General features: G+C 38.1%; 3 protein-coding genes and 1 non-coding gene across 4 annotated transcripts; 1 reads left to right on the top strand and 3 right to left on the bottom strand.

The window, feature by feature from the left end:
* Positions 1-854: 854 nt before the first annotated feature.
* Positions 855-2,445, bottom strand: LOC145579468 (vacuolar protein sorting-associated protein 28 homolog 1). The gene is made up of 2 exons (XM_081636714.1): positions 2,292-2,445; positions 855-1,888 (listed from the first exon to the last, which is right to left on the bottom strand). Exon 2 carries the CDS (start codon positions 1,731-1,733, stop codon positions 1,104-1,106), a length of 630 nt encoding a protein of 209 aa, XP_081492840.1. The 5' UTR covers positions 1,734-1,888; positions 2,292-2,445; the 3' UTR covers positions 855-1,103.
* Positions 2,446-5,604: 3,159 nt separating this feature from the next.
* Positions 5,605-5,677, top strand: TRNAV-UAC (transfer RNA valine (anticodon UAC)). The gene has a single exon. It is a non-coding gene; the product is annotated as a tRNA-Val (tRNA).
* Positions 5,678-8,427: 2,750 nt separating this feature from the next.
* LOC145579467 (uncharacterized) lies at positions 8,428-11,225 on the bottom strand. The gene is made up of 2 exons (XM_081636713.1): positions 10,361-11,225; positions 8,428-9,209 (listed from the first exon to the last, which is right to left on the bottom strand). The coding sequence occupies exons 1-2, from the start codon at positions 11,064-11,066 to the stop codon at positions 8,809-8,811; spliced, it is 1,107 nt and encodes a 368-aa protein (XP_081492839.1). The 5' UTR covers positions 11,067-11,225; the 3' UTR covers positions 8,428-8,808.
* A 10,485-nt stretch (positions 11,226-21,710) lies between these two features.
* LOC145578258 (uncharacterized) lies at positions 21,711-23,819 on the bottom strand. The gene has a single exon (XM_081635613.1). It carries the CDS (start codon positions 23,817-23,819, stop codon positions 21,711-21,713), a length of 2,109 nt encoding a protein of 702 aa, XP_081491739.1.
* Between the last annotated feature and the right edge of the window lie 1,495 nt (positions 23,820-25,314).

The following is a 25,314-nucleotide window of genomic DNA, read 5'->3' as shown; positions in this document are numbered from 1 at the left end:
ACTTCAACCCATGGAAGTTGTCAGAATGACATATGCAGTGCACTATCGGCATTCCTAAATTGATGAATGATTCAAAGTAAAGAAAATAAACTGTATCAATCCCAAAAATGTGCTTCTTACAGAAAGACCAAAAAAGACTACAGGAGCAGAAGATAACAACGAAGAGAGAAAACAATGACGAGAGAATACCAAGCATCGCAACAAGAAGAATGTTAGGATGCACCAAATACATTTCCAAGTGATGGTTTGTCTGAATGGTCTACTACATCGCATAATTGAAGTCTGCAACATGTAAAGGCTTGTTTGTAGCAGAAAGCCTGCTTTCAGCAAATATAATCTCATGAAAAGATTTCTTATTCTACATAAACAAGGGTCAATATGTATCTAGTTTTTCATGTTTCAGCTATATATAGGATGTATTGGTAACTGAAGAATGCTTCCTCTGCAAAAAATTGTACTTGATGTAAATTATTCAAGAGTAACAATAATGAACAATGAGTTCATTCAAAAACTGAAATGCACAATTTCACTAATCAGCACAAAACACGGGGCAGGAACATCCAGGAAATCATTTCAACTGAACAATGGACAAGGTACATGATTAAATGACCTTTCCCGGGTAGAATATGAATAAACCATTCACTTGAAAAATTGAGGACATAAAAGGCTTCAATATAAGAATAGGAAAGGGGTACACAGTTTGTTCCAAAAGAGCGTACTACACTAATAATACTGGCAATCACCAAAAATTTCTGTTAATAACATTTAAAACTATTGAGATAACACAAATGGATTCAGCATTTTTGCAACAGTTGCAAAGATTAGTATGGTTAGACAGCTCTAACTCTCAGAAAGACAAGAACAAGGAACAAAGTGTATTATTCAACATAAGAATTCTGTTGACAGGTACAAAAAATTTCCTCCTACAGACCAATTCCAGCATCATAAAATCCATCAACATTCAAAGAAGATTATAATATCATCATTCACATTCCAGCAAAAGCAGCCATATCAAGCATCACCTACTTAATACAACGAGCCAAAAGAAAAGAGTTTCAAAATAGTATTTATATAAATTATATTTACAAGCTCACCCAAGTGAATCAAGTTCCAGCAGAAGGCAAAGCAGCCATGAAAGAGTTGTACGAAGACTCGAGATCAAAGTGAAGCTGCCTTGCTTGTTGCTCAGTCAGTTCATCAGCAGCACCCATCTTAGACAACCGTCCAAGCCACTCTTTCATTTTGGTCTTCCCCTCAAAATCAGGTGGCAATAAACTAAGCTTGTTCAACGCCGTTGAGAGGTCTGATAACAGGGGATAGACCTGATCAACCGCCACCATATTCAATTTCAACGAATCCATCGCTGTGATGAAGTTCTGAACACACTCGGCCACAGTGGCAGCTGAAGTGGTGTTAGAAGCAGCAGCAGCTGCCCTATGCTCTACTGTAGCAGGCACCCCAGAAGTCACCAGCCTATTCAACGCAGCCCGGCAATCCATTTTATACTTATCAACAAAGCTCTCAATGCTAGGGACAGTGTCTTTCAACGACGACGAAAGGGTTTTGAAGTGGGCAATCAATTTAACGCATTCAGTTTCATAGTCTGAAGGGGAAATTACATCCCTAATGTAAGCCTTTTCTAGTTTCTCAGTGGCCTTAATAATGGCGTAAAGCTCAGCAAAATTCTCATACATTTCTCTTTCACGTTTATCATTCCACAGTTTCACTTCCATCTTGGGTAGTACTATATGGGTTTTTTAAAAAATCTTGAAATTTTTTGGGGATTTTTTTGGTTTGATATTATTTAGGGTTAGGGTTTCAAAAATTTAAATTTATGGGGTAAAATTTGGAGAAGAAAAGGGACACGCGCAGAGATTACTTGTCACAACTGAAGAACAACAATCAAAACACAAAGATGCAAACACACAATCGTCAGAATTACATTTTTAATCAAATCAACCCATAGTAAACAAAATCACAGATCATAATCAACTAAACACCCACAGATTTTTCCAAGATCAACAAACAAAAGAAAACAAACCCAATAAAAATCAAGACTAAAGATCACATCTTTATCCAAAAAATCAAGAGGGGTTCTAACAATTTTAGGTGAAAATTGAAAGCAAGGAGGAGAACCCAATTACAATTACCAAAAATTAGGTAATAAAAGCACAAAATTAGCACCCAATCCATATCATAACGTAAGCAAAGACACACCAAAATTAAAAGGGGAAAAATTGAGAGAATAGGGGAAGAGAGAGAGAGAGATAGAAAGAGAAAGAAAGACTTACAGAAAAGAGAGAGAAGGCGGATAATTGGAAGTGGGGGTGGAGGTGCAGCAGGTGAAAGCAGGAGAGATGGGTAGGATTGAGGGGCAGAGAGGTTGCGTGTGGGGCATCAACTTAAGAAACTAGTCTTGTTTTGCTTACGCCATTCCTTGTCACACCCACCACTCTTGGGTTGTGTTCTCTAGTCTAGCCTCTACCCTAGCCTATTCCATATTTCTATACATTGCAACTTCTTGTCTTCATCACTTTTCACAAATTTCTTAGAGTATAATAATATAATTATCGGCCAATAGTATTTGGGTGCACCGTACACTAAAATAATTCAAAGTTAGTTTTTGCTTTTTATTTGATAATTAAATGAAAAACAATCATTGAACAAATTATTTATGGGTGTATGGTGCATCCGGGTATATGTAACAGTCTCTCAATAGTAAAGCGTGTCTTTACTTACTATCGGCTTATAGAATTGTGTTTAGATAACACTCATTCTCGTACTAATAAAGAAGTTTATAAGATTGAATTCAATGACATAAGACTGTTATTATAGCCATTGAAGACGTGTTTTTATAGACTGAGAAATCCCTCAATTCCCCTCTAGTTCCAATTAATTTAATCTAAAATTTGTGTCTTTTTTGTGCAGTTGTACACTTGTACCTTTCAATTTGCAGATAATCTGACCATCCAATTTGTATGACTTAAAATTTACAAGAGGGGTAATTGACCCAATAACTAGAGAACAATTTGCAGATAATCAGATGAACATAAGCCAGGACTTATTATTAGGCCCATTAGCCAAAACCCAAGCCCATCTGACCTGACCCAGCCGGATTTGTCCATAGGCCCATTAAGAATATGGACCTCCCCATTTTCTGAACATGATAAACACTTTAATGAGTTTATTTACCCCTAAGGCCCTAATCAAAAGATACCCTTATGAATTGGGCTCAAAAAATTTGCATATTATACCTTCTCTCTCCCTTTAGCTTCTATAAATACTTACAAATTTATAAAAATAAAAAAACAGTCCGTTTTGTGTGTGGCTGGTCACACCACGTGACCACTTATAAAAAATTAAAACAACCCTTATAACATTGACCGAATAACTCCTATAATACTGATCAGGTAACTCTTTTGACACCGATTGAGTAAACCTTTACCACTGACTAACATACGTAGGGCCTGTTCTCTTCAGTTTATTTTCATTTCAGTTCATCAATTCAGTTCAGTTTCTAATTTCCTTCTCTCATAAAATATTATGTTTAGTTCAGTTCAGTTCAGTTCAGTTCAGCTCCATTCAGTTCAGTTCAATTCAGCTCAATTCAATAAATTAGAAACAGGCCCGTAGTATAAGATCTTATTAATGTGTATTCTATATTCAAATATAGAGAGTTGCTACAATGAGTTCAAACAATATGCAAGTTCCGTTAATTGATAATAAATCTTGCCTAGTTTGAAGTTTTTGAACAGGTTATTTCCAATCAATAAGTTGTTATTTCATCTAACATTTCAATAAATAATGTCTTAGTTGTCAAACAAACCTATTTTAGGTTGATTTCAAATGTAAGACAAAAGTTTTACACCGTGCGATTGAGAATCCAATCTTGCAAAATCTCGAAAAGCTTGCAAAGTACATGTACACAGTAGCTTCACACCTTCACTTGGGCCAAGTGGACCTAAATCGATCGTGTTGATAGTCTTGTTACCTCCAAATCACTATTAACACAATCCATTTAAAGAAATACAACACATCATGGTGTTTTGAATATTAAGATATAAATTACATTTGGCCCTAAATTGAAATTTTTGTGTATGAAAACTAAAAGTAAAAGAAAATGTAAATTCATCCATACGTTTTTAGAGAAGTACTGGAAAATAATACGTAAGTAATAAAGATTATGACCGGTGAACTCTTCTTGTAAATGACAAATGTTCACAAATAAGCAAAATATATATGAACATAGAAATTTCCAAGAAACATCATAATACATTGAATAAAATTAGTAAAAGATTAATATTAGTCACACCTCCTTCTAGATAAAACATTGCCTTGGATGTTCGGCAAGCATATAGAACCATTGAAAAATTGAAATATGTATCCCAACTCCACAACACAACAAATTAGCTAGAAATTGAGGTAGAAGTTAGTTAAAAAGTTAGTTATTTCCGTTATATCTCTTGTACCTTTCATATCAACTTCAAAAGAATTAAAGAGTCTTACCCTAAAGTGAACAAAGAGGAGGAGATAGTTCCATGTAGCCAGCATTTGATTGAAGTTTTAAGGGACACTAAGATATTGTCCCACAACTTTTGGGCCCTCCACATTTAATAATACTAGCATACATCTTAAGTCTTAAGTTACTTTTAATGGTGAAACTAGAATGTACTCTCTCAATTTTAATTAATCTATCACTTTTTTTTTTTTTTTTTTTAATCCCAATCTTTTATATTCTCTTATTTTAGTCAATTTAGGATAATGAGATTAATGACATGACCTTTTTGTAAGCAATTATCAAATAGTTGTAAACTTGTAATAGTAGCTTATTGATTGAACTATTGATTTACTTTTTTTTATCTTTTGGTTCTTTCTTCCTAGCTTTTAAAATTTACACACACGTACTAGTATATGTCAAGAAGAAAGGTTATTATTAGTGTGATAACTGGAGTACTTGTATATTTTTCCATAGTAAGTTTGTGGATGTGAATCTAACTTCTGAGGGTTTCTTATTAAGAAATTTTAAATGTGCCTCTTATTTTATTAAAGGTGAACCATAATTAATCATGTGAATTATTAGCAATTTCTATAGTAGTTAAAATATAAAAGTTATAGGCCGTGTTTGGGGAAAAGCTAAAAGATGAAGCTGATAGTGTTAGCTGACTTTAACTAGTTGATTGTGTTAACTGGTTTGACTAACTTATTTTATTAGCTTATTGTAGAAAAGTGTTTGGTAAATGGCTGATTGTTTAAAGCTGATTGATTATGTGAAATGACCAATAAACTGATTGTGGGGTAGTTAGTACATATAAGATTTTTTTATTCAATAAGGGTATAAGTGTCATTTCACCATAAGAATTGAATAAGTTAAGAGCTTATTTAGTGGAATGAACTATTTAAATAAGTTTTGCACCAAACACCTTGAATTACCTTATTTAATAGTCAATAAGCTAATACTGATCAAATAAGCTAATGTTGCCTAGATAAGCTAGTTACCAAACACAGCCTGACAGCCATAGTGATATTGAATAGATAGCAAATTCGATAGCAACAAACCAGTTTCTGAATAATAAAAAATTTAAAATGACATTAGTTGTCATCTAAGTTGCTGTGGTGTAGTGGTTATCACGTTAGTCTTACACACTAAAGGTCCCCAGTTCGATCCTGGGCAACAACAATAATGCTATATTTTTGCATGTTATCCATTTTCCAATACTGTTGAGAAATGTTTTTCAATAGATATCATATTGAAACATTAAACTAGAAAAGAGGGGGTTTTTTTTTTTTTTTTTTTCATCTGATTAATGAGCAGCTTTGAATCTTTAAGGACGTTGATCGAAATCGTTTAAATAATATCACCTTGGCTCCTAAAGAGAAAATTATATATACATAATAAAACATTTGCACACAATGTAATTTTCGGCTATTTCACCAAATGTCATTGAGTACTTTAAAAATTCACCAAATGCCATGGGACTTTTCAGAATTCACCAAATGCCACCGAATTTTTAAAAAATTCACCGAGTGTCATTAATGACTAATGGTAGTTAACTCCGTTAGTCATTAAGGTAGTTAACTCCGTTAGTCATTAAGGCTAATTATGCCATGTGGCATATTATAATTGGTTCATTTTATTATTATTTTATTTATCAAAAAAATTATAATAAAAAAAATTAAAAAAAAATTTGAACCCCAGCCACTCTTCCCACCGCACCACGCACCGCCCCTGCGCCAGCCCAACCCCTTGCCTCCATCCCCACCGGCGACCAATACCGTCGGCGGCCACTCTTCCCCCTGACCCTATGCCCCCTACCATCTTCATCCACTCCCCCCCTAAACAACCATCCTCGACACCCTAATAAAACCCCAAACGAAATCTCCAAAATCGAAAACCAAAATTTGGTTATCGATTTTAAGCGAGGTGGTTCAGGGGGTGGAGATGGGAGGGAAAGGGGTGGTTTGGGTTCGTCGGAGCAGGGAGAGATGGAGTGGAGGGGGTTATGAATTTAGGGAAATCGATATTGGGGTTTAAGGTGTCAAAACCCAAGATTTCGATATTTGGGGATTTTAATTTAGGGTTCCGACGTGGTGGTTGAAAGGGTGGAGCTTGAAGGGGATGAACTGATTTGGGTTCTCCAGCGTGGGGAGGGGGGTTTGGTCGTTGGCCGTGGTAAGGGGAGGGATTTTCAAGGGAGAAAGGGAGTTTGCAAATCGCGCGAAGGGTCGCTGGGTGCGTTGTCGGCGCGGACTGGCTACGCTGGGTCGCCGGCGGCGCGATTGCTCAAGGCTAGGTCGCTGGCTCGGTTGTTCAGGCTGGGTCACGCGCCGCGGTGGGGACTGGTTGGAGGCGGGGATATGGTGGTGGCAGTGATAGACAGTGGTCGGGTTGGGTCATGGTGGGTGGTTTTTTTTTTTTTTTAGTTTTTTATTAAGTAATTAATTTACTAATTTAATAAGCAACCAATCATAAGCCACCACATGACATAATTAGCCTTAATGACTAACGAAATTAACTGACGTTAGTCATTAATGGCACTCGGTGAATTTTTAAAAAACTCGGTGGCATTTGGTGAATTCTGAAAAGTTCGATGGCATTTGGAGAATTTTTAAAGTACTCAGTGACATTTGGTGAATTTTTAAAATGCTCAGTGGCATTTGGTGAAATAGTCGTTTAATTTTTGGTTCATAATGTTCACATTAGTTAAGTAACTTCGCAACATTAATTATCCAAAGTACTCCTTTTTTTTACTTGTTTCTATAATGTACTTAAAATATTTCATATTTGTCCAATTCATAAAATACAAATTCTTTATTTCATTCTTTATTTATATCTAAAATCAAAATTTGTTTATTACAACATTATCTTGTCCTCTCCTTAAAGACAAATATATATATATATATATATATATATATATATATATATATATATATATATATATATATATATATATAAGTGCTAGTATGGTGTATGGACCATGTTATTATTACTAGCATTTTTTATGACTAATAATAAAAGGATATGGGCTCGAAAAATTCTAGCTAGTTTTGGGTTGGTACATGAAGATAATTTTTTTTTTAGAAACACATGAGATATATTAAATATTAAGCAAAAAATTGATTATTTTTTTAAAACAAAAAATCAAAAACAGAAAATAAGAGATGGTTGTTTTCACTATTCTGTTTCAGTTTTCAAAATTATAATGATTTTAATAAGATTGACCAATTTTTGATTAATTATATGATAACATAAATCATATGATTTCAAGAAAGAAACTAAAAATCAAAAAAAAAAAAATATAGCAATACCAAACGGACCCTAAGAAAACATAATTGATTGAATGTTGTAAATATTAGGACAAATCTTGTGTTAATTAATAAAAAAAAGGGAAATTAGTAACTTATTTTTCTTGATGAAGTTAAAAAATTTATGAACTCAAGTATATGATCGATTAATGTTTTGAAATAACTATGCTATACATCCTTTTCTAAATTTTAATAAATGGGGAAAAAAAAGAAGGAAAAAACATAAGAAGGATTTGATAGGGAATTTGGAATTACTAAGCTATCATATTGGAACAAATAATAAAGAAGTGGACCTAATAGTTTTATGCATGTACTTTGCAACTAGTACCTACTATTTGGATGCCTTGTTTGAACAATTGTAAAGAGTTGATTTTCTGGTGAAAGAAGACAATTAATAGAAAGAGATGGGTCACGAATGAGATGACAGTTTCAAACTTTCAATAATGATTCAGATAATAGTTTACACACATCTTTATCATTTTATTTCATTAGAGTCACAAACGAAACATATACGAAATTTAAATTTAGATTATCGGTAATTAACATCACAAAAATATAGAACTTATAATTAAACGTTAACAATTACAAAAGAAATTGAATTAAATGATCAACCAATTAAGTAACTTACAAAAAGAAAAGTATTTTTTCAGTATTTGAGTATTTCAAACATGAAAGAAAAATTACAAGTGCTAAACTAGTCCTTTTTTTCATGCAAAAAGAAAGGGGGGCAAAAAAAAAAAAAATCTAAGATTACATCATATACTACGTATATAGCATCTTGTATTGCATTTCCATTTTTTTGGACTTTATAGTATGATCATCAGCAATAAGCTTTTAACTAGCAAAATTAATTAATGACAAAAATGAAAAAAAGGGAAAAAAAAAATAAAAATACAAACCCTATAAGATTAGTAATGTACACAACAACATTACAATTCACCTAATTAAGTTTTTTTTTTCTTTTTTAGTTCTTATAATAATTAGCATTATTGATTAATATTATTGTTAAGTAGCACGATTAATCATCTCCATAAACTGCTGCATGGACTCTTGCCTTTGCAACCTCATATCTTCATTGAACTTGTTAATGAACGCCTCAACTCGACGGTTCAACTCGTCTTGACCTAGTGATGGCTCTTTCCTCAACTTGTTAACAGTCACCGGTGGTGGTGGTGGCGGTGGCAAGTAATCGGAACGTTCATGGAACGTCTCGGATTTCTTCACCACCGCGGGCATTGGAAATGATTCATCGTTGAGCAAGTCGATTTGGCGGTCATGAGTCTCCCATGTATCGGACTTCTTAAGGTGCCTTGTTAATGGAATGTGTCGTCCTTCGGTTATGGCCTTCCAAGTGCTTTCTAGGGTATCATGTTTCTTTGGCTTGGATACTCTCAATGACTTTCCACCTATCATATGAAAATTAAATTGAATTGTCAAATTATGTTTAAAATAAATTAAAATTCATTATTACTAAGAAAGAAATGTTTTGTTTATATACGTGGAATAAATAATTTTTGAGGATTATATCATAATATATAAATGATCACTTCTTTAAAATAAGTTGTAACATCTATATTTAAAATTAATTTCAATATTTTAAATCTTACAAGCTTAAGATTCAATAATATTTTAAATGGATTATTACTTATGAATATAGAGAAACTGATAATTTAATTAAAATGAAAACTTAAATAGAATTACGAAAATAGGCTATATCATGGATTATTTGGAGTATATATATATATATATATATATATATATATATATATATATATATATATATATATATATATATATATATATATATATATATATATATATATATATATATATATTGAAGTGTCACACCCTTATTACTTGTATTATATGCACCGACCACTGAAATTAGTAGGAAATTGTTACCTTAAATTCAGTTAGAGGTCCAATAATAATTTTCAATGTATTCACACCAAGTAGAGAATTAAAAAGAATTTTAACTTTAAGGGAAAAAAAGGAAAATAAAAAGAGTAGAAAAGTAGTTAGTCAAGGTCAACTTTTCTAACGGCTCCATTAGATCTTATTTTTTTCCTCACTACAGTAAAGCCACTTCATTTTTACGCTTTGTTGATTGATTTTAAAGCTAAACGAAGATTCCAGCAAATTATAGTACAAATTTCAGATTAATTTATTAACATTTTTAGTCAAACGTCACAATCTCATAACGCAACACCCAGATTACTCCTGAGATCTCAACAACGGAGTAATTAATTAAACAACCTCTCCCCTTCTAATCCGCAGATTAGATCATGAACACATGTACACCGATGCATATAGCATATGTAAAATAGTAAAAGAACTCAAAATGTGTACGCAAATTTTCTTAATTATGATTACTTAGAATACAACGAAAAGGGGGACATGCTATTTGTAGAATATGTTGGGAAAAATTATCTCATTTTCTAACGCTCTAATGATTAAATAAACTTCGTATATTTTAGTTTATCATACTTAAATGAATGTTATAAAATCAGACATAACGTGACAACTAATTACAAGCAAGAGAAATAAATTTAGTTACCTTCAGAAAGAGCGGGTTTAGCCTTAGCAGGACGCCGATGATGACCGAACCTCGAAGAAGCCGGTGGTTTCTCGGAGAAAATCTCCGGTGAAAACTTCTCTTGCCTCCTTAACGGCGAAGATGGAAACGACGAAGACGGAGGAGTCCACGTGGATCTCTCAACAACCTTAGATATATCTTCTCTTCCCTTACTCATAACCTCTTCTTCAACAACTCTTTTTTCTCTCTCCTCCTCCTCAACCACCCTCTCACCATCCTTCATGGAAACGACGTCGTCGTAAAAACCAGCTCCAACAACATTATGAACAACAGCCTCCGCCACCGAAACGACACCGTACGGTGCAAACTGATCAGCACGAACAGCGATGACGTCATGATGGCTATGACCATGATGTTGCTGGCTCGAAACCTTAGCAGCCGCCGGAGCCACCGCGTCATGGTGGTTCGCTTGGTGGTTGTGGTGGAGGCGGGAGGTGGCGACGATGGTTAAAATGATAGCGTTGATGATAAAGTAGAGATAAGGAGGGCGGAGCCACGAGCGGAAGGTGGAAAAAAGTGACGGTAGCTCAGCGGTTGCGGTGGCGGAGGCCGAGCTTATAATGGCTGGCATGGACATAAATAAAAGGACAGCAATGGAGAGGACACCGGTTGACATTAACATAATTTGAACCGATGACATTATTAAGGTTTTTCCATTACTTGCCATTAGATTATTAAGTAAAATAAAAAAGAACGGAGGAAATAATAATAATTTATATTTATTTTTTACACGACAATCAAGTATTGGAGCAAAGAAAGGAACGGAGGGAGTAGTTATTTGGTTTGGATCGAAAAGGAAAAAGAGAGTAAAGAGAAATACTGTAGGAAGTTGTGGGTTGCTTGGGGGAGTGGAAGGAGGTGAGGGAGAATTATATAGAGGGGTTCACGGGGGTGGTGGGGTCGAAGGTAATAACGCGGTTTAAATTAGAGGGACAACAATTTGCGCCGTTGGATTTGGATCAAATTGCCCAATAATCAATTTCATGGGGGTCCTAACTAATTTAATTTGTGCTAGTAAATACAATATTTTATTATAAAGAATTAATTATTATTCGTATTTTTATTTAAAAAATTCGCAAAATGGAGGATAATCTATTTTCCTAATTCCTACACCAAAAAAAAATGGAGTACTATTTTATACTTCGTATTTATGCATATAAAGACAGAGTACAACATTTAAAAGTGGACAATATATAGTTTAGGTAAGATAAAATTTGACTGTCAACATCAATGTGTGCATCCTCTTTTTCTAATCTTAATTTTTAATTTTAATTTTAATTTTAATTTTTTTTTTTTTTTTTTTTTTTTTTTTTTTTTTTTTGGTATAATTACTAAGCTAGTGTGATAATTAAATGAGGAGGTTTTCTTTTTGGGAGGGTTTTTTGGTTCCCTCTAGAGTTAGGAAGATTTTTCTAGCCTCTATTGCTAGATATTTTCTGTTTTTTGAAAGTTTTCCTTCACTCTTTTCCTTTTCTCTCCTTCTCTTTCATCTTTTTTCTCATGATCTCAATTATAAAAATTTATAAGGGCTTCCACCGATGTTTTTATCGGTGGTAAGCCCCAAAAATATTTTTAATTGCTTTGAATAAATGGACCCCATCTTTATGAAGGTTTTTATTCAATTAGGTTTTTTTTTCTTTGTTTGTTCATGTGCTAAAGTTTGAAGATTTAGGGTTTCATCGTCTTCGAAATTATATATCTAGAAGATCATATGAGTTTTTTCACCCAAACAACTACTCATCGGTGGATCTCGAGCCGAATTAGTGTTAACTCACAGATTTTCTTGCTTCGGATGAAGTTATTATTAAGGCGATCGTTGATCGAATCTGCGATGTAACTAGTTCTAAGGTGATTTGTACTTGTGTTGGAATTTTAGATTTCCTAAGAATTGTTTGAAAGTGTCGTTTGGTTATCTTTCATTAATGAAATTCGTTTCTTCTCGTAAAAAAATAAAATAAAATAAAATAAAATGAGGGTATTTTACACTACGAAATATCAAAATTTTACTTATTTGAACTTATTTAACGAAATTATTTTAACTTTATAAATTGAACTTTAGGGTTTGTTATATTTATGTGATTTTCATTTATTTTAACTTATTTAAGTTGTAATTTAATATTTGATAACCCTTATCGATCTTGATTAGAATTTTTTTTCCTTATCTAATATTTTAACTTATTGTGAAAAGACCCAGTTCACTTTATCTTATCATAATAATATTCTATAAAACTTAAGTTCATTAATATTACAAATTAATTAAGTTTAGTAAAATTAAATTTTTATATATACAATTTGTTTCTTTAAAGAAAAATATAAAATAGAATCAGTTAAATAAAAGCTTTAATCAATAAATAATTTAACTATAGATAAATTTCAAGCAAAATTAATTTCATTTCACCAAAAATAATTAACTTTTGAATTAGTAAAACTAATTTCAAATCAGCTAATGTTAGGTGAAAAGAGCTAGATGATTTTCTCCCCCCCCCCCACAAAAAAAGTCTTGAATTTAGCATGATTTTCAATATGCGTATTACGGAGTACAAAATTCTGATGCTGCAAAATTAAAAATTACATTAAGATGAATCCAACTATATTTCACTTGCTATAATTTTTATTTTAGACTTGAAAATATCACCGTGTAAAGAAATATACATTAATTTGAAACCTTTTGATTTACATTCCCTCCATTTCTTTTTATTCACTAGGCTTTAAATTTTACCGTCGTCTTTAATATACTCGTAGGAAGATGAGTTTTCACATGAGGAATTTTAGTAGATAAAATGATGGAATATATAAGCAGCTTTATTATATATTTTTTTCATTGCATTGCAAAATTTTCAAAATAATGAGTAAAAAACTAATTATATTTCCATTTCAGAAAGTTTGATAAAATATACAAGTTTAAATAATCCAGAGTACGGACTATAGAGTAGATAGCAAAACGTACATATAAGGAACCATGCATACATATATAATTACCAATATATGGAACATGGGCCTTAGGTTGCACACACCATATTACCACAATGTACATACATATTTCTATATTCAAGAACAAAATACAAACAAATTAAGGTATTCATAAGAATGTAAGTTAGATTCTTATAAATTTTGCTTGAATTGTAAGTGTATTTCTATGTGGTTATACTGAGGAGTAAAATTAACATGCTCCCTAAACTTACTGCTAAGGTAACACACTCAAATTGCGCGCATCGCTTTCTTGAAATGCAAATTAAACAACATTGCTTTATGGGTTTTTTCCCATCATGTTCGTATTATTATTATTATTATTATTATTATTATTATTATTATTATTATTATTATTTCATTATAATTTATTTATTATTATTTTTTTAATAAGACGAGTCAATATTATTATTATATGAAAAGATTTACAAAAGAATGCAAATTGAATTGATATATCTCTATCTGGTCTTAAAGTTGTTGTAGCTTGTAGTCACTGTAGACGAAAGAGTCCTTTTCCTTGTATTTTTGCATATGCTGGCCGCCTGGCCGACACCTTTAAAATGGCTAGCCAGTTTTTAACTTTAGATTGAAACACATAACAAGTTAGCAACCCATCTTGTGTGCAGCCGATCACATCGTGTGGCCACTTAAAGTAACCCCTATAATACCGACTGAGTCCTATAACACTGATGATCTAGTAACTCTATAACAATGACGAAGTAACCCCTGTAGCACTGACCAAGTAACACCCATTATACTAGTGAGACTTAATCTAATTAGTTGCATAATTTTTTATTTTTTATAATTTTTTTTATTTGAGATGTTTAATTTAGAAATTTGTTCTCTACTTTATTTTCTCATGAGTTGGGTGCCACATTCACCTGCCTATATTATTTCTTCTCAATGTTTAAAATCGTATACAAATATTAAAGGGTAAGTAAATTAGGATAGAGAGAATAACATCAAGTGCTCCGATCATATTGTCCATAAATATGTGCGTGCAATTGCAAATAATATTGGATCGGGAGAATAACATCAAATATTATACACTCGTATATCATTAATTGCAAATGAATAAACTACTTTTAGCTTAGAACTCACGTTCCATAATTCCTATGAAAATGTCAAAGAAAATACTATATTTTGAGACATAGTGAGTAATATAATTTGGTTATATTTCTTCTCAAGAGCATTTCTTTTCCTTTTATATCCCCTATAAGCTAAGTGAGGTAAAGTTTCTTGATCCTATAATAATCACTAAATCCAAGTGCGATAATATTGGATAATGTAAACTTTGGTAAAGCACGAATTATTTTTTTTTTGGAACAAATGATTATGTCCAGAATTTACAGGACATAAATTTATGCAAAACTGAAGATTGCCATTTCTAGAAAATTTACGGAAATTTATAAAAGTTCATATACCATACAAATTGTACGGAATGTTATAATATTAGGCGCAGTTTTCTACTGCTATTATCATATTCAAGACTGACAGTAAACCTTTTTTATTAGGATATTTGACAATACAACTGTTTATGCCAAATTTCGCCAAAGGGCGTCCTAAGACTGGGACGTACGACGGCTAGAGTGATTTGCTAAATAGACGTGAATTGAAACAATAAAAGACAAGGTGTTTTGATGACGCAGAAAACCCAAATGCGGGAAAAACTGCGGGTGGGTGCAAGACCACCGATTCACTATGAGAAAATAGATTATTACAATGTTGTGAGAGCTTTTGAATGTAAGTGCTAAGCAGTATGAGTGAGATGATCCTCAGTGATACAAATATCGTCCTATTTATACTATAATCATGCTAGGGTAGCTAAGCTGGAGATATCCGTTGAAGATGCTTCAAACGTCCTCCGCAAAAATAGGAGACCGTTGCTTGACCTAGTCTCGAGACTATCTTCTTGTTGCCTTTGAATTATCCGGGGAAAAATCCCATAAAAATAGGAGGAACAAACTGCTGAAGTGAATATATTCCAGGACTTAGTCAAACCGATTTTTCAGCGAGATGTACTGCCCTTCGCTGCTTCACCGTCTCTTTGGTCATGCGTCTTGTCGTGCGTCGAGACGAGTCCAAAAATTAACCATAACAATTTGCCCCCAATTGTTGAGTTGATCGTGGGAAGATCACGGAAACAATTAACTTCCTACTAACCCACTGAATTTGAAAACCGGCATAACTTCTCCCAACCACTTGCATAAATAACCGTGCCGATCTAATTTCTACACACTTCCCCCAAATTCTCATTCTCTCTCCTAAAAACTTCCAAACCAACTTCTTTAGTTCGTGCTGATTTTTCCGGCGGTTTTACTCGAATTCCGGCCACTTTCTCAGGTAACTTCCTCTTCTTGAACTTTGATTTCTTCTACATTCATAGTTATCGTATGACTAGGAAGCCCAATTTACTTCCAAGAACTAGATTTTCACTTAGGGTTTTAGAGAGGGGTGAAAGTAAAATTGTGGGAGATATGACTGATACTGACGACCCTCCAAGTGACCTCGGCGAAGGCGATGTCCCAGCATTCATTGCTTTGGCTGGGCTCCCCGAGTGCGCTGTGATCCGAGTCCCTTCGGACGAGGAAAGACCAGAGGATTGCCCAAAAGACCATGTCGTGATGTACGAGTACCCTTTTAAGCTGGGGTACACTATTCAATTTGGTCGTCTGGCTAGATCTTTGATGGAGGTGTTTGATATCGGCCCTAGTCAAGTGATGCCGCAATTTTGGAGAGTGGCTCATACCCTATAAAAGGTTACTGCAGATTGGGAGGACCCTTTTACTCTGTCCGACCTTGTTTTTGCATACAAACTCTCTTTTTCTAAGACAAATAGGTGTACATTGGTTCTGAAGAGAGGGCACCCTGCCTTGGTAGAACGAGCAGGGGTGAACAATCGTGGCTGGAAGTCATGCTATTTGTTTGTAGATAGGGAATCCCTGGGTGTAGAGGCTAGTTGGATGCGTTGTGGTTGGCGCGACGGAGGTATTGCTTATATCTTCTGTCGCTTAATTTTGCTCACTTCGTTTTGACGTGGTTCTTATGGCTTGTTTTGTCGCAGATATCGACATCTCAGTGGTCTCACCAGGGAGGAGCAGTTTGAGGAAGGTAGAGGCTGTTCTGAGCATTCCTATTGCTAGACGGACCTTTGAAAAACCTGGTACCAAAAAGACAAGTGAAGGGGAAAAAATGGCTGCTGGTAAGGATGAGTTACTTTGATTTTTCCTCTTGCTTTCTTGTTCTGTGCTAACTGCTTGGGTCATTCTGTTCCAGAGTCTCAATCAGGGAAGTCTGCCAAAATGTCGTACGAGGAGATGCTCGAACGTGCTGCAAGGAAGAAGAGAAAGCAGACTACTTCCAGCTCTGAGGACGTGGTACTGGACGTCCCTCCTATCAAGACAATGCCCAGTCCTCCTCCCAACATTCCTAAGGCACCTAAAGATGCTGACTATGTGCTGCGCGTCCCTTCTGACTTTCTTACTGGAACGTCGATGTCCGCGTCCCTTTGGCCCACTGCGGAGAAGCTGTTGTTTCCAAGCGCGGAGAGGCGTCTGGAGAAGATGACTCCTGCTCAGATTATTAGCGAGGCAGTGTCCCTTCAAATCAACGTAAGTCTTCTCTCCCTCTATTCTTTTCTTTCCTTTTTCTTAAGTGACATTCTTTGGTTTGGTCCTTTCAGTCTCTGCAGAACTTGCTCGCAACTCGAGGATACTTCATTTCTACTGAGAAGGAAATGGCTTCCCTTCGCTCTTCAGTTGGGGCGATAAGTAACGCAAGACGTGTTGCTGATGAGGAGGTGAAGAAGCAGAAGAAGCAGGTTGAGGAGAAGGACGCGCAGATTTCCAGTCTTAAGGTTGCTCTAGAGCTGAAGGAGAAGCGCGTCGCGGAGCTGGAGGAGTCTTTGGAGGAGAAAAAGAAGCAGGCTGCAGACTTGGAGGCCACTTTAGTTGAGGTTCGTGAAGATGCAGTGAACTCTAAGTGCCTTGATCAGCTGACGACTCGTGCTAAGCTGTTGAGGCATTTCCTGTCTGGTCGTCTAACTGTTGGGGCTGCTCAAGACGAGCTTAACAAGTTTCTGTCGTCCTTGGGGACTGAGGCTGATCTGATTTCGGCTAGTGAAGTCCCCGGGGACGACGCGAAGTCCACTGCTGATTCTAAGGAGGCTGACGAGGGGGCCAGGAACCTTGATGGCGCCTTTGCTGATGCTGTCCTCAACTTTGATCCTGAGGTCCCTGCTGAAGTCGACGCTGGAGTCGGAACTTCTGGGGCGATGGATGTCACAGCCGAGGATGCCTGACTTCTGCTTTCCCTGCCTTTTGTCTGTCTTTTGAACTTGTTTTTTTTGTTGAACTTTCTGTTTTACTGATCGTCGTGGGACGATCAGGTCTGTACTTTTGGATTGCTATCGCTTTGTCTTTACTGGATGTCATGGGACAGTCAGTCTTTTATTTCTCTGCAAAACAAACTTTAGATTTGTGTGCTAACAAATACTTCGTGTTTTATTTGCTTTTCTTGCGTTCGTTTGATCTTTGGATACAAGCTTACATCATTTTTTGCAAAAAGAAATAAGTAAAAAGTGCTAAATACAATGTTTCAATAAAATGGCCGTTATTTTGAAAAACCAAGTAAAAGTTTGTGCTTTTGATAGGCACTTTACATTTAATAGAAAAATTGAACGAAAGTTTCTCACTAGGTCGTTGAATAGTCTTGAGTGCTTGTATACATGGGAGGTATGTTGATATCTGATGTCGTACGTTAGTTGGCCAACTCGACGTCGTTAGCGAGATATTTTGCTGCCATGGCTGTCTTGGGTCGCGACTGGCTTCCTGTCGTGTCTTATCCAAGCTTCCAGGTTTTGACTGACCTGTCTGTCGTGTCTTTGCCCGGGACTGGCGTCTTGATGCCCTTGCGTTTTCTGCAAAACATGCGTTAGGACTGGCCGTTGGCGTTTTAGCCAACGGCCCTCCGATGCCTAAGTCAGAACACTTAATCTGAAATATGGAAATAAAATTAAACTTTCAAGACTTAAGATCGGGCGTTTGAATACCTTAGCCTTTACCTAAAAGTGGTAAAGTTTGAGATGTATCGCGTTCCAACTTCGAGGAACAACCTTACCTTCCTTAGTCATGAGCCTGTATGCTCCTTTGCCAGCGACGTCGAGGATTTGATATGGTCCTTCCCACGTCGGGCCTAGCTTTCCATCCGTTGGGTCTTTGGTGTTTTGGAAGACTTTCCTAAGTACCCAATCTCCGATTCTGAATACTTTGGCCTTCACGTTTTTGTTGAAGCTTCGTGCGACAATTTGCTGTTGTGCCGCCATCCTTAGATATGCTGCCTCTCTTAGTTCTTCAGTTGTGTCGAGGTTGGAAGACATCTCGATATTATTTTGATCGCCTGTCATGAGACCATACCTTGCAGTAGGAATTCGTACCTCAGATGGTAGGACTGCTTCACATCCGTAGACAAGTGAGAATGGCGTCTGTCCCGTAGACGTCCTTGGCGTCGTTCGGTTCGCCCAGAGAACTGACGGGAGCTCCTCTGCCCATTTTCCCTTGGCTTCTTTGAGTCTCTTCTTGAGTGATTGGATAATTGTCTTATTGCTTGACTCGGCTTGGCCATTTTCTTGCGGATATCTAGGAGTGGATGTGCATAATTTGATGTTCCACTTGTCGCAGAATCGTCTGGTTTTGTCACTTATGAACTGTGACCCGTTGTCACAGACGATCTCTGAGGGGATGCCAAACCTGCAGATGATATTACTCCATATAAACGAAATGACTTCTTTGTCGCGTACCTGAGTGAACGAATCTGCTTCGATCCACTTTGAGAAGTAGTCGGTGAGAGCGAGCATGAAGACTTTTTGTCCTGGGGCGATGGGAAGTTTCCCTACTATGTCCATTCCCCATTTCATGAAAGGCCAAGGGCACAACGTATGGTGGAGCATCTCTGGCGGTTTGTGCGTTAGTCCTCCGAATCTTTGGCAGCTGTCACACTTTGCTACGTATGCTTCGACGTCTTTCTTCAGAGTTGGCCAGAAATAGCCTACTCGGAGGACTTTGTTTGCTAAACTGCGACCTCCTGAATGGTTGCCGCACTCTCCGTCGTGCTGCTCCTGCAGGACATCCTGTTGTTCGTCGCCGACGAGGCATCTTTGCCAAAGACCTGTGGATGATATTTTGAACAGCACGTCATGTTTAATTGCATATCTAGAAGCTTTATACCTGACTTTCCTCGCTTCTAATGGATCGTTTGGGAGGACGTCGTCCTTTAAGTACTTGACGATTGGGGTTGTCCAATTCGCGGTCGCGTCTATCGCCATAACGTCTGGTATTTGGGAGGTGTCGATTGACGGCTTCTGGAGATGGACCAGCGGGATGGTGCTGAAGGGCGACTTCCTGAGTGCGGAACCCAGGTTGGCTAGGGCGTCAGCTTGGGTGTTCTTATCTCTTGGAACTTGTTTGATTGTGAATGGGTTGAATTGTTTGGCTTTTCTTTTGGCGGCTTCTAGGTAGGCCATCATCTTTGAATCTTTGGCCGCAAACTCTCCGTTCAATTGGCTGACGATTAGTAACGAGTCGCTGTAGACATTTAGGCCTGTTGCTTTCAAATCTAGTGCGATGGTCATGCCTGTAATCAGTGCTTCGTACTCCGCCTCGTTGTTAGTTGCCTTGAAGTCACAGCTGATGGATTGTACTATCATGTCCCCTTGTGGTGATTTTAGCACGACGCCTAGGCCGGCGCCTCTTTGGTTTGACGAACCATCACAGAGCATTGTCCGAACTGCCTCTTTCTGAGCGCTGTTGATTTCTTCCAGTTCTTGAGCTGCTAAGGGCTCCAATTCCGGGCTGAAATCTGCCACAAAATCTGCAAGTGCTTGGGACTTCATGGCCGTCCTTGGCTGGTACTTGATGTCGTACTCGCTTAGAGCGACGCTCCACTTGCCCAACCTGCCTGTCAAATCTGGGCTGCGCAACACAGACTTAAGTGGGAAATTAGTGCGTACCACCACTGGGTGGGTTTCAAAATAATGTCGCAGTTTTTTAACAGCAGTAGTTAAAGCAAGCACTAATTTTTCGAGGGCGGAATACCTGGTCTCTGCGTCTAGTAGAGACTTACTGACGTAGTATACAGACAGTTGTTGGTTGTCGTCCTCTCTTGCCAATACTGCGCTGACTGACGTCGTGCTGACGGCTAAATACAGTTGCAGGACTTCGTGCTCCTTTGGTTTGGATAGCAGGGGTGGTGATGTCATGTACTTTTTGAGTTCTTATAGTGCCTCTTCATGTTTTTCTGTCCACGTGAATTCTTTGTTCTTCCTTAGAACGTCGTAGAAAGGGCGACATTTGTCGGACGATTTGCTTATGAATCTGCTGAGTGCTGCGACGTGCCCTGTCAGCTTTTGTACTTCCCTGACATTCCTGGGGGATTGAATGCTGATAATGGCTTTGATCTGATCGGGGCTTGCTTTGATCCCCCTTTGAGTCATGATGTACCCTAGGAATTTTCCTGCGGACACTCCAAAAGAACACTTAGTAGGGTTAAGTTTCATACCATATTGTCTTAGGACGTCGAAAGACTGCTTAAGGTGACTGATGTGATCCTCTGCTTTTTTGGATTTCACCAGCATGTCGTCGATGTACACTTCCATAGTGTCGCCCAATTGTTCTCTGAACATCTTGTTGACGAGTCTTTGGTACGTGGCTCCTGCGTTCTTAAGTCCAAATGGCATGACTTTGTAGCAATAGATTCCTTTGTCCGTCATGAAGGCTGTCTTCTCTTGATTGTCTGGGTGCATCAAAATCTGGTTATACCCTGAATACGCGTCCATGAATGTGAGTAAATCATGGCCTGCTGTCGCGTCGACCATTGCGTCGATGTGTGGTAGGGGAAATGGATCCTTGGGGCATGCTTTGTTTAAGTCGGTGAAGTCTATGCAGACTCTCCACTTCCCATTCTTCTTGCTGACTACTACGACGTTCGCTAACCAGTCGGGGTACTTGACTTCTCTTATCTTCCCTGTTTCGATTAGCTTCTGGACTTCGTCGTTGATTACCTGATTTCTCTCCGGGGCAAACTTGCGCCGCTTCTGCTTGATCGGCTTGTGATTGGGGTCGGCGTTCAGCTTGTGAGTAATCACGTTGGGACTGATGCCTGTCATGTCTTCGTGCGACCAAGCAAAGCAATCTTTGTTAGTTTTAAGGAATTCAACCAGTTCGGATCTTATACCTGGGTCGAGTGATGCTCCGATCCGGACAGTCTGCTCTGGTTTGCTTGGGTCCAGCGCCACTTCATCGATTGATTGCTCGTCGGGCTCTGCTGACGCTGGTCCTTGCTGTAATTGCTATACCGTCCTCTTAGAGGGCTTCAATGTGGAGCTGTAGCACCTCCTGGCTTCTTGCCTTTCGCCCTTAATTACTTGCACTCCCCATCTTGTTGGAAACTTGATTACTTGATGGAATGTTGATGGGACGGCTTTCATCCTATGGATCCAAGGGCGACCGATGATGGCATTGTAGGCTGACGGACAATCGACGACATTGAAGTTCGTTGAGAGGTTGACGCCCCCAGCAAAGGTTGGCAATACGATTTCTCCGCTTGTGCTGAGAGCTTCTCCGCTGAAACCTACGAGGACAGTTGATTTTCTGATGACGTCTCTGTCGTCGATCCCCATGTCTTCCAAGGTGCTTTTGAACAAAACATTGGCTGAACTTCCTCCGTCGACCAGTACTCTTTTTAGTAAGCAGTTGCCGATGGTCAGGGATATCACTAGGGAGTCATGATGTTCTTCTCGGTAGTCCCCCAAGTCGCAGTCGTCGAAGGCTAGGACCATTGCTTCTAGTGCTCTGTCTTTGCTCGACTGGGCGTCCATGGGGACGGCTTCCTCTGGATTACCTGTTCTTGCTATTTTCTTCGCTGCGGAATAGGTTAGTCCACATATATCAGATCCACCAGTAATAACATGAACTACCTTAGTGACCGCTGGTCCTTTTGGAGGTTGTTGAGTTTCTTGCTGCTGAGGCTGCTGCGACGTTGTTGCTTTGTTGTTCGATTTGCCCTTTCCCAACAGCTCTTTGAGGTGACCTTTCTTCAAGAGGAAGGCGATTTCTTTCCTTAGGGCGTTGCAGTCTTCGGTGCGGTGGCCATGATCGCCATGATAATCGCACCACTTGAATTTGTCCTTTCCCTCGTCCGGCCTGTCGCTTTTCCTTGGCCAACGAGCGACATTTCCCAGAGAATGCAGGGCATTCACCACGCCCCCGATGTCGACGCAGAAGCCATATTCAACAATTTCGGGGTGTGCGTCGGCATCTTGCTTCTGAAACCTGTCACCAGAACTTTGATCAACGTTAGTCTTAACATTATTCACTGAGTTTACCTGACCTGGCCTGTCATAGGGTCTACGATGCCAGTTTTTCTTGTCGTCGGGTCTCCTCGAGACTTTGTCGCTGCTGGGGAGTGGCGAAGGTCGGAAACCCTTTATGATGGCGAGGTCGTCCTCCAGTCGCATCTGTGCTAGGGCGCGAGTCCGGACTTCTTCAAAGGTTGTGCATGGATACTTGGTCAGCTCTTTGTATAGCTCTGAGTCGTCCGTCAGTCCTCTCTTGAACGCTTCTATGGCGGTACGGACGTCGTAGCCTTTGATGCCGATCATCTCCTTATTAAACCTGCTAACATAAGATTTGATAGATTCGCCGCTCGTTTGCACGACGCGGTAGAGGTCGCTGGTCTGCTTTTCGACCTTGCAACTGTTGTTGAATTTACTATAGAACCTGTTGCACAAAGTTTGAAAGTTAGCAATAGAACCACGCTTAATATCACACATCCATTCAAGGGCAGGTCCTGTAAGGGTAGCTCCGAAAGATTTGCACAGGACTGGCTCGAGCAGGTTGCGGGGGATGGAGTACTGCCACATCCGCTGCTTGTAATGGTTGACATGCTCCAACGGACAGGTGCTTCCATCATAGAGCGACGCTGGAGGAGGGATGTTGAGCCTTCTGGGGATGTCGGCCATCGCGATCTCTTCCACGAACGGCGATGCGGCGAAGCCATCTGCGTCTTCAGTGATTGTAGCCACGGGCGCTCCTGGCAGCCTTTTCAGCAGTCGAAGCAGCTTGGCGTTCTGGGCCTCTATCTTGCTCAACCTCTGGGACGTCGAATTTGGTCCGTCTTCCGCTTCTCGACCGCTAAGATCATCCTCTTTTTCACCTTCATCCTCGTTTTCTTCACCGGAGTCCAAGTCCATCATAGTGAAGATGTTATCGGTGTTGTGGCGGTGACGGGGCTTGTTGCTGCGGACAGAATCCAGTTCCTTTCTGAGCGTCTCTGCGGTCCTTTGACTTTCTTCAGCGATCCTGGCGTTCTCTGCCTTCTGCTGTTCGAGCTCCTCTCGTGCCTTGCGGACCTGCTCCATGAGTTGCTCAATCGTCATGTTCTCTTCGGATGACACCATGTTGGCGGGATGTTTCGATAGGGGAATCGGTTGTTTCTGGAGACTTTCGAAGTTTATCTAGTCGTCGGCCCCACGGTGGGAGCCAAATTGTTTATGCCAAATTTCGCCAAAGGGCGTCCTAAGGCTGGGACGTACGACGGCTAGAGTGATTTGCTAAATAAACGTGAATTGAAACAATAAAAGACAAGGTGTTTTGATGACGCAGAAAACCCAAATGCGGGAAAGACTGCGGGTGGGTGCAAGACCACCGATTCACTATGAGAAAATAGATGATTACAATGTTGTGAGAGCTTTTGAATGTAAGTGCTAAGCAGTATGAGTGAGATGATCCTCAGTGATACAAATATCGTCCTATTTATACTATAATCATGCTAGGGTAGCTAAGCTGGAGATATCCGTTGAAGATGCTTCAAACGTCCTCCGCAAAAATAGGAGACCGTTGCTTGACCTAGTCTCGAGACTATCTTCTTGTTGCCTTTGAATTATCCGGGGAAAAATCCCATAAAAATAGGAGGAACAAACTGCTGAAGTGAATATATTCCAGGACTTAGTCAAACCGATTTTTCAGGGAGATGTACTGCCCTTCGCTGCTTCACCGTCTCTTTGGTCATGCGTCTTGTCGTGCGTCGAGACGAGTCCAAAAATTAACCATAACAACAACTATAATATATAATGATCAAATGTGGCCATGTCTACATATGTACATGTCTATTATGTCACCACATAAGTGACTATATAAAGTATATTGAACCGACATCTCTAAACTCATAGTTTAATCTTGTTTAATTTTACTGTTAAAATTCATTATTAGGAGTCAGGAAGGAATAAATTAAAAGAATCCTTACTCGGCCCTCAATGCGCTCATATCATGAAGCAAAATTGTCATTAGTAGGTCAATTCTTGCAATTGTACACTACGGCCCTATACCCCCTATATATGGATAATTAATTGTATATATTACATTCCAATAACCGTAATTATTTATGCATAAACAAATAATCTAGAAGGGTAATAATTTGAAAACAGAAAAGAATAGTATTACCTTACTCAAGAGTCCATTACATAGCATTTGAATAATTTTTTGATATTGTACAAATTAAAGTAAACCCTAATGAAAATGTAATGAAAACAATACAAAAACTCAAAATCATTACTGTAATTTTGTGTCATAAAAATGTTTGTATAAAATAGAAGAAGAAAGTGGAAAAATTTATACTCGTAGTAACATTAATTATTTAATTAAAGTAATTGACTTTAATTAATAAAAAAGCAAAATAAAATGGTGAACTCAACAAAAAAAAAGCAAGCGTTACCTGCGGATCCAGAAACGCCGGGAATAAGGTGGCAAGGGGCCCATGCGCTATGCACGTGATTTCAGTTGAGTTTTGACAGCCGACCATCTTTGTTTTGCCAGCTGAATGTGCGCACACTTGTACTACTTGCTAGTTGCTACTCTACTCTTAATACTTGTACAAATTTTATAAACCACTTTTAC

The sequence above is a fragment of the Chenopodium album genome, chromosome 14 (assembly GCF_948465745.1).
Source record: "Chenopodium album chromosome 14, dcCheAlbu1.1, whole genome shotgun sequence".
Taxonomy (NCBI): domain Eukaryota; kingdom Viridiplantae; phylum Streptophyta; class Magnoliopsida; order Caryophyllales; family Amaranthaceae; genus Chenopodium; species Chenopodium album.
The sequence above is the reverse complement of the archived record's forward strand: the minus strand, read 5'-3'. Positions and strand labels throughout refer to the sequence as shown.

Coding starts and splice junctions, on each gene's coding strand:
- LOC145579468 (XM_081636714.1), bottom strand. CDS start 1,733: ATGGAAGTGAAACTGTGGAATGATAAACGTGAAAGAGAAATGTATGAG.
- LOC145579467 (XM_081636713.1), bottom strand. CDS start 11,066: ATGGCAAGTAATGGAAAAACCTTAATAATGTCATCGGTTCAAATTATG. Junction 9,210..10,360: donor TAAACCCGCTCTTTCTGAAG/GTAACTAAATTT, acceptor TTCATATGATAG/GTGGAAAGTCATTGAGAGTA.
- LOC145578258 (XM_081635613.1), bottom strand. CDS start 23,819: ATGGTGTCATCCGAAGAGAACATGACGATTGAGCAACTCATGGAGCAG.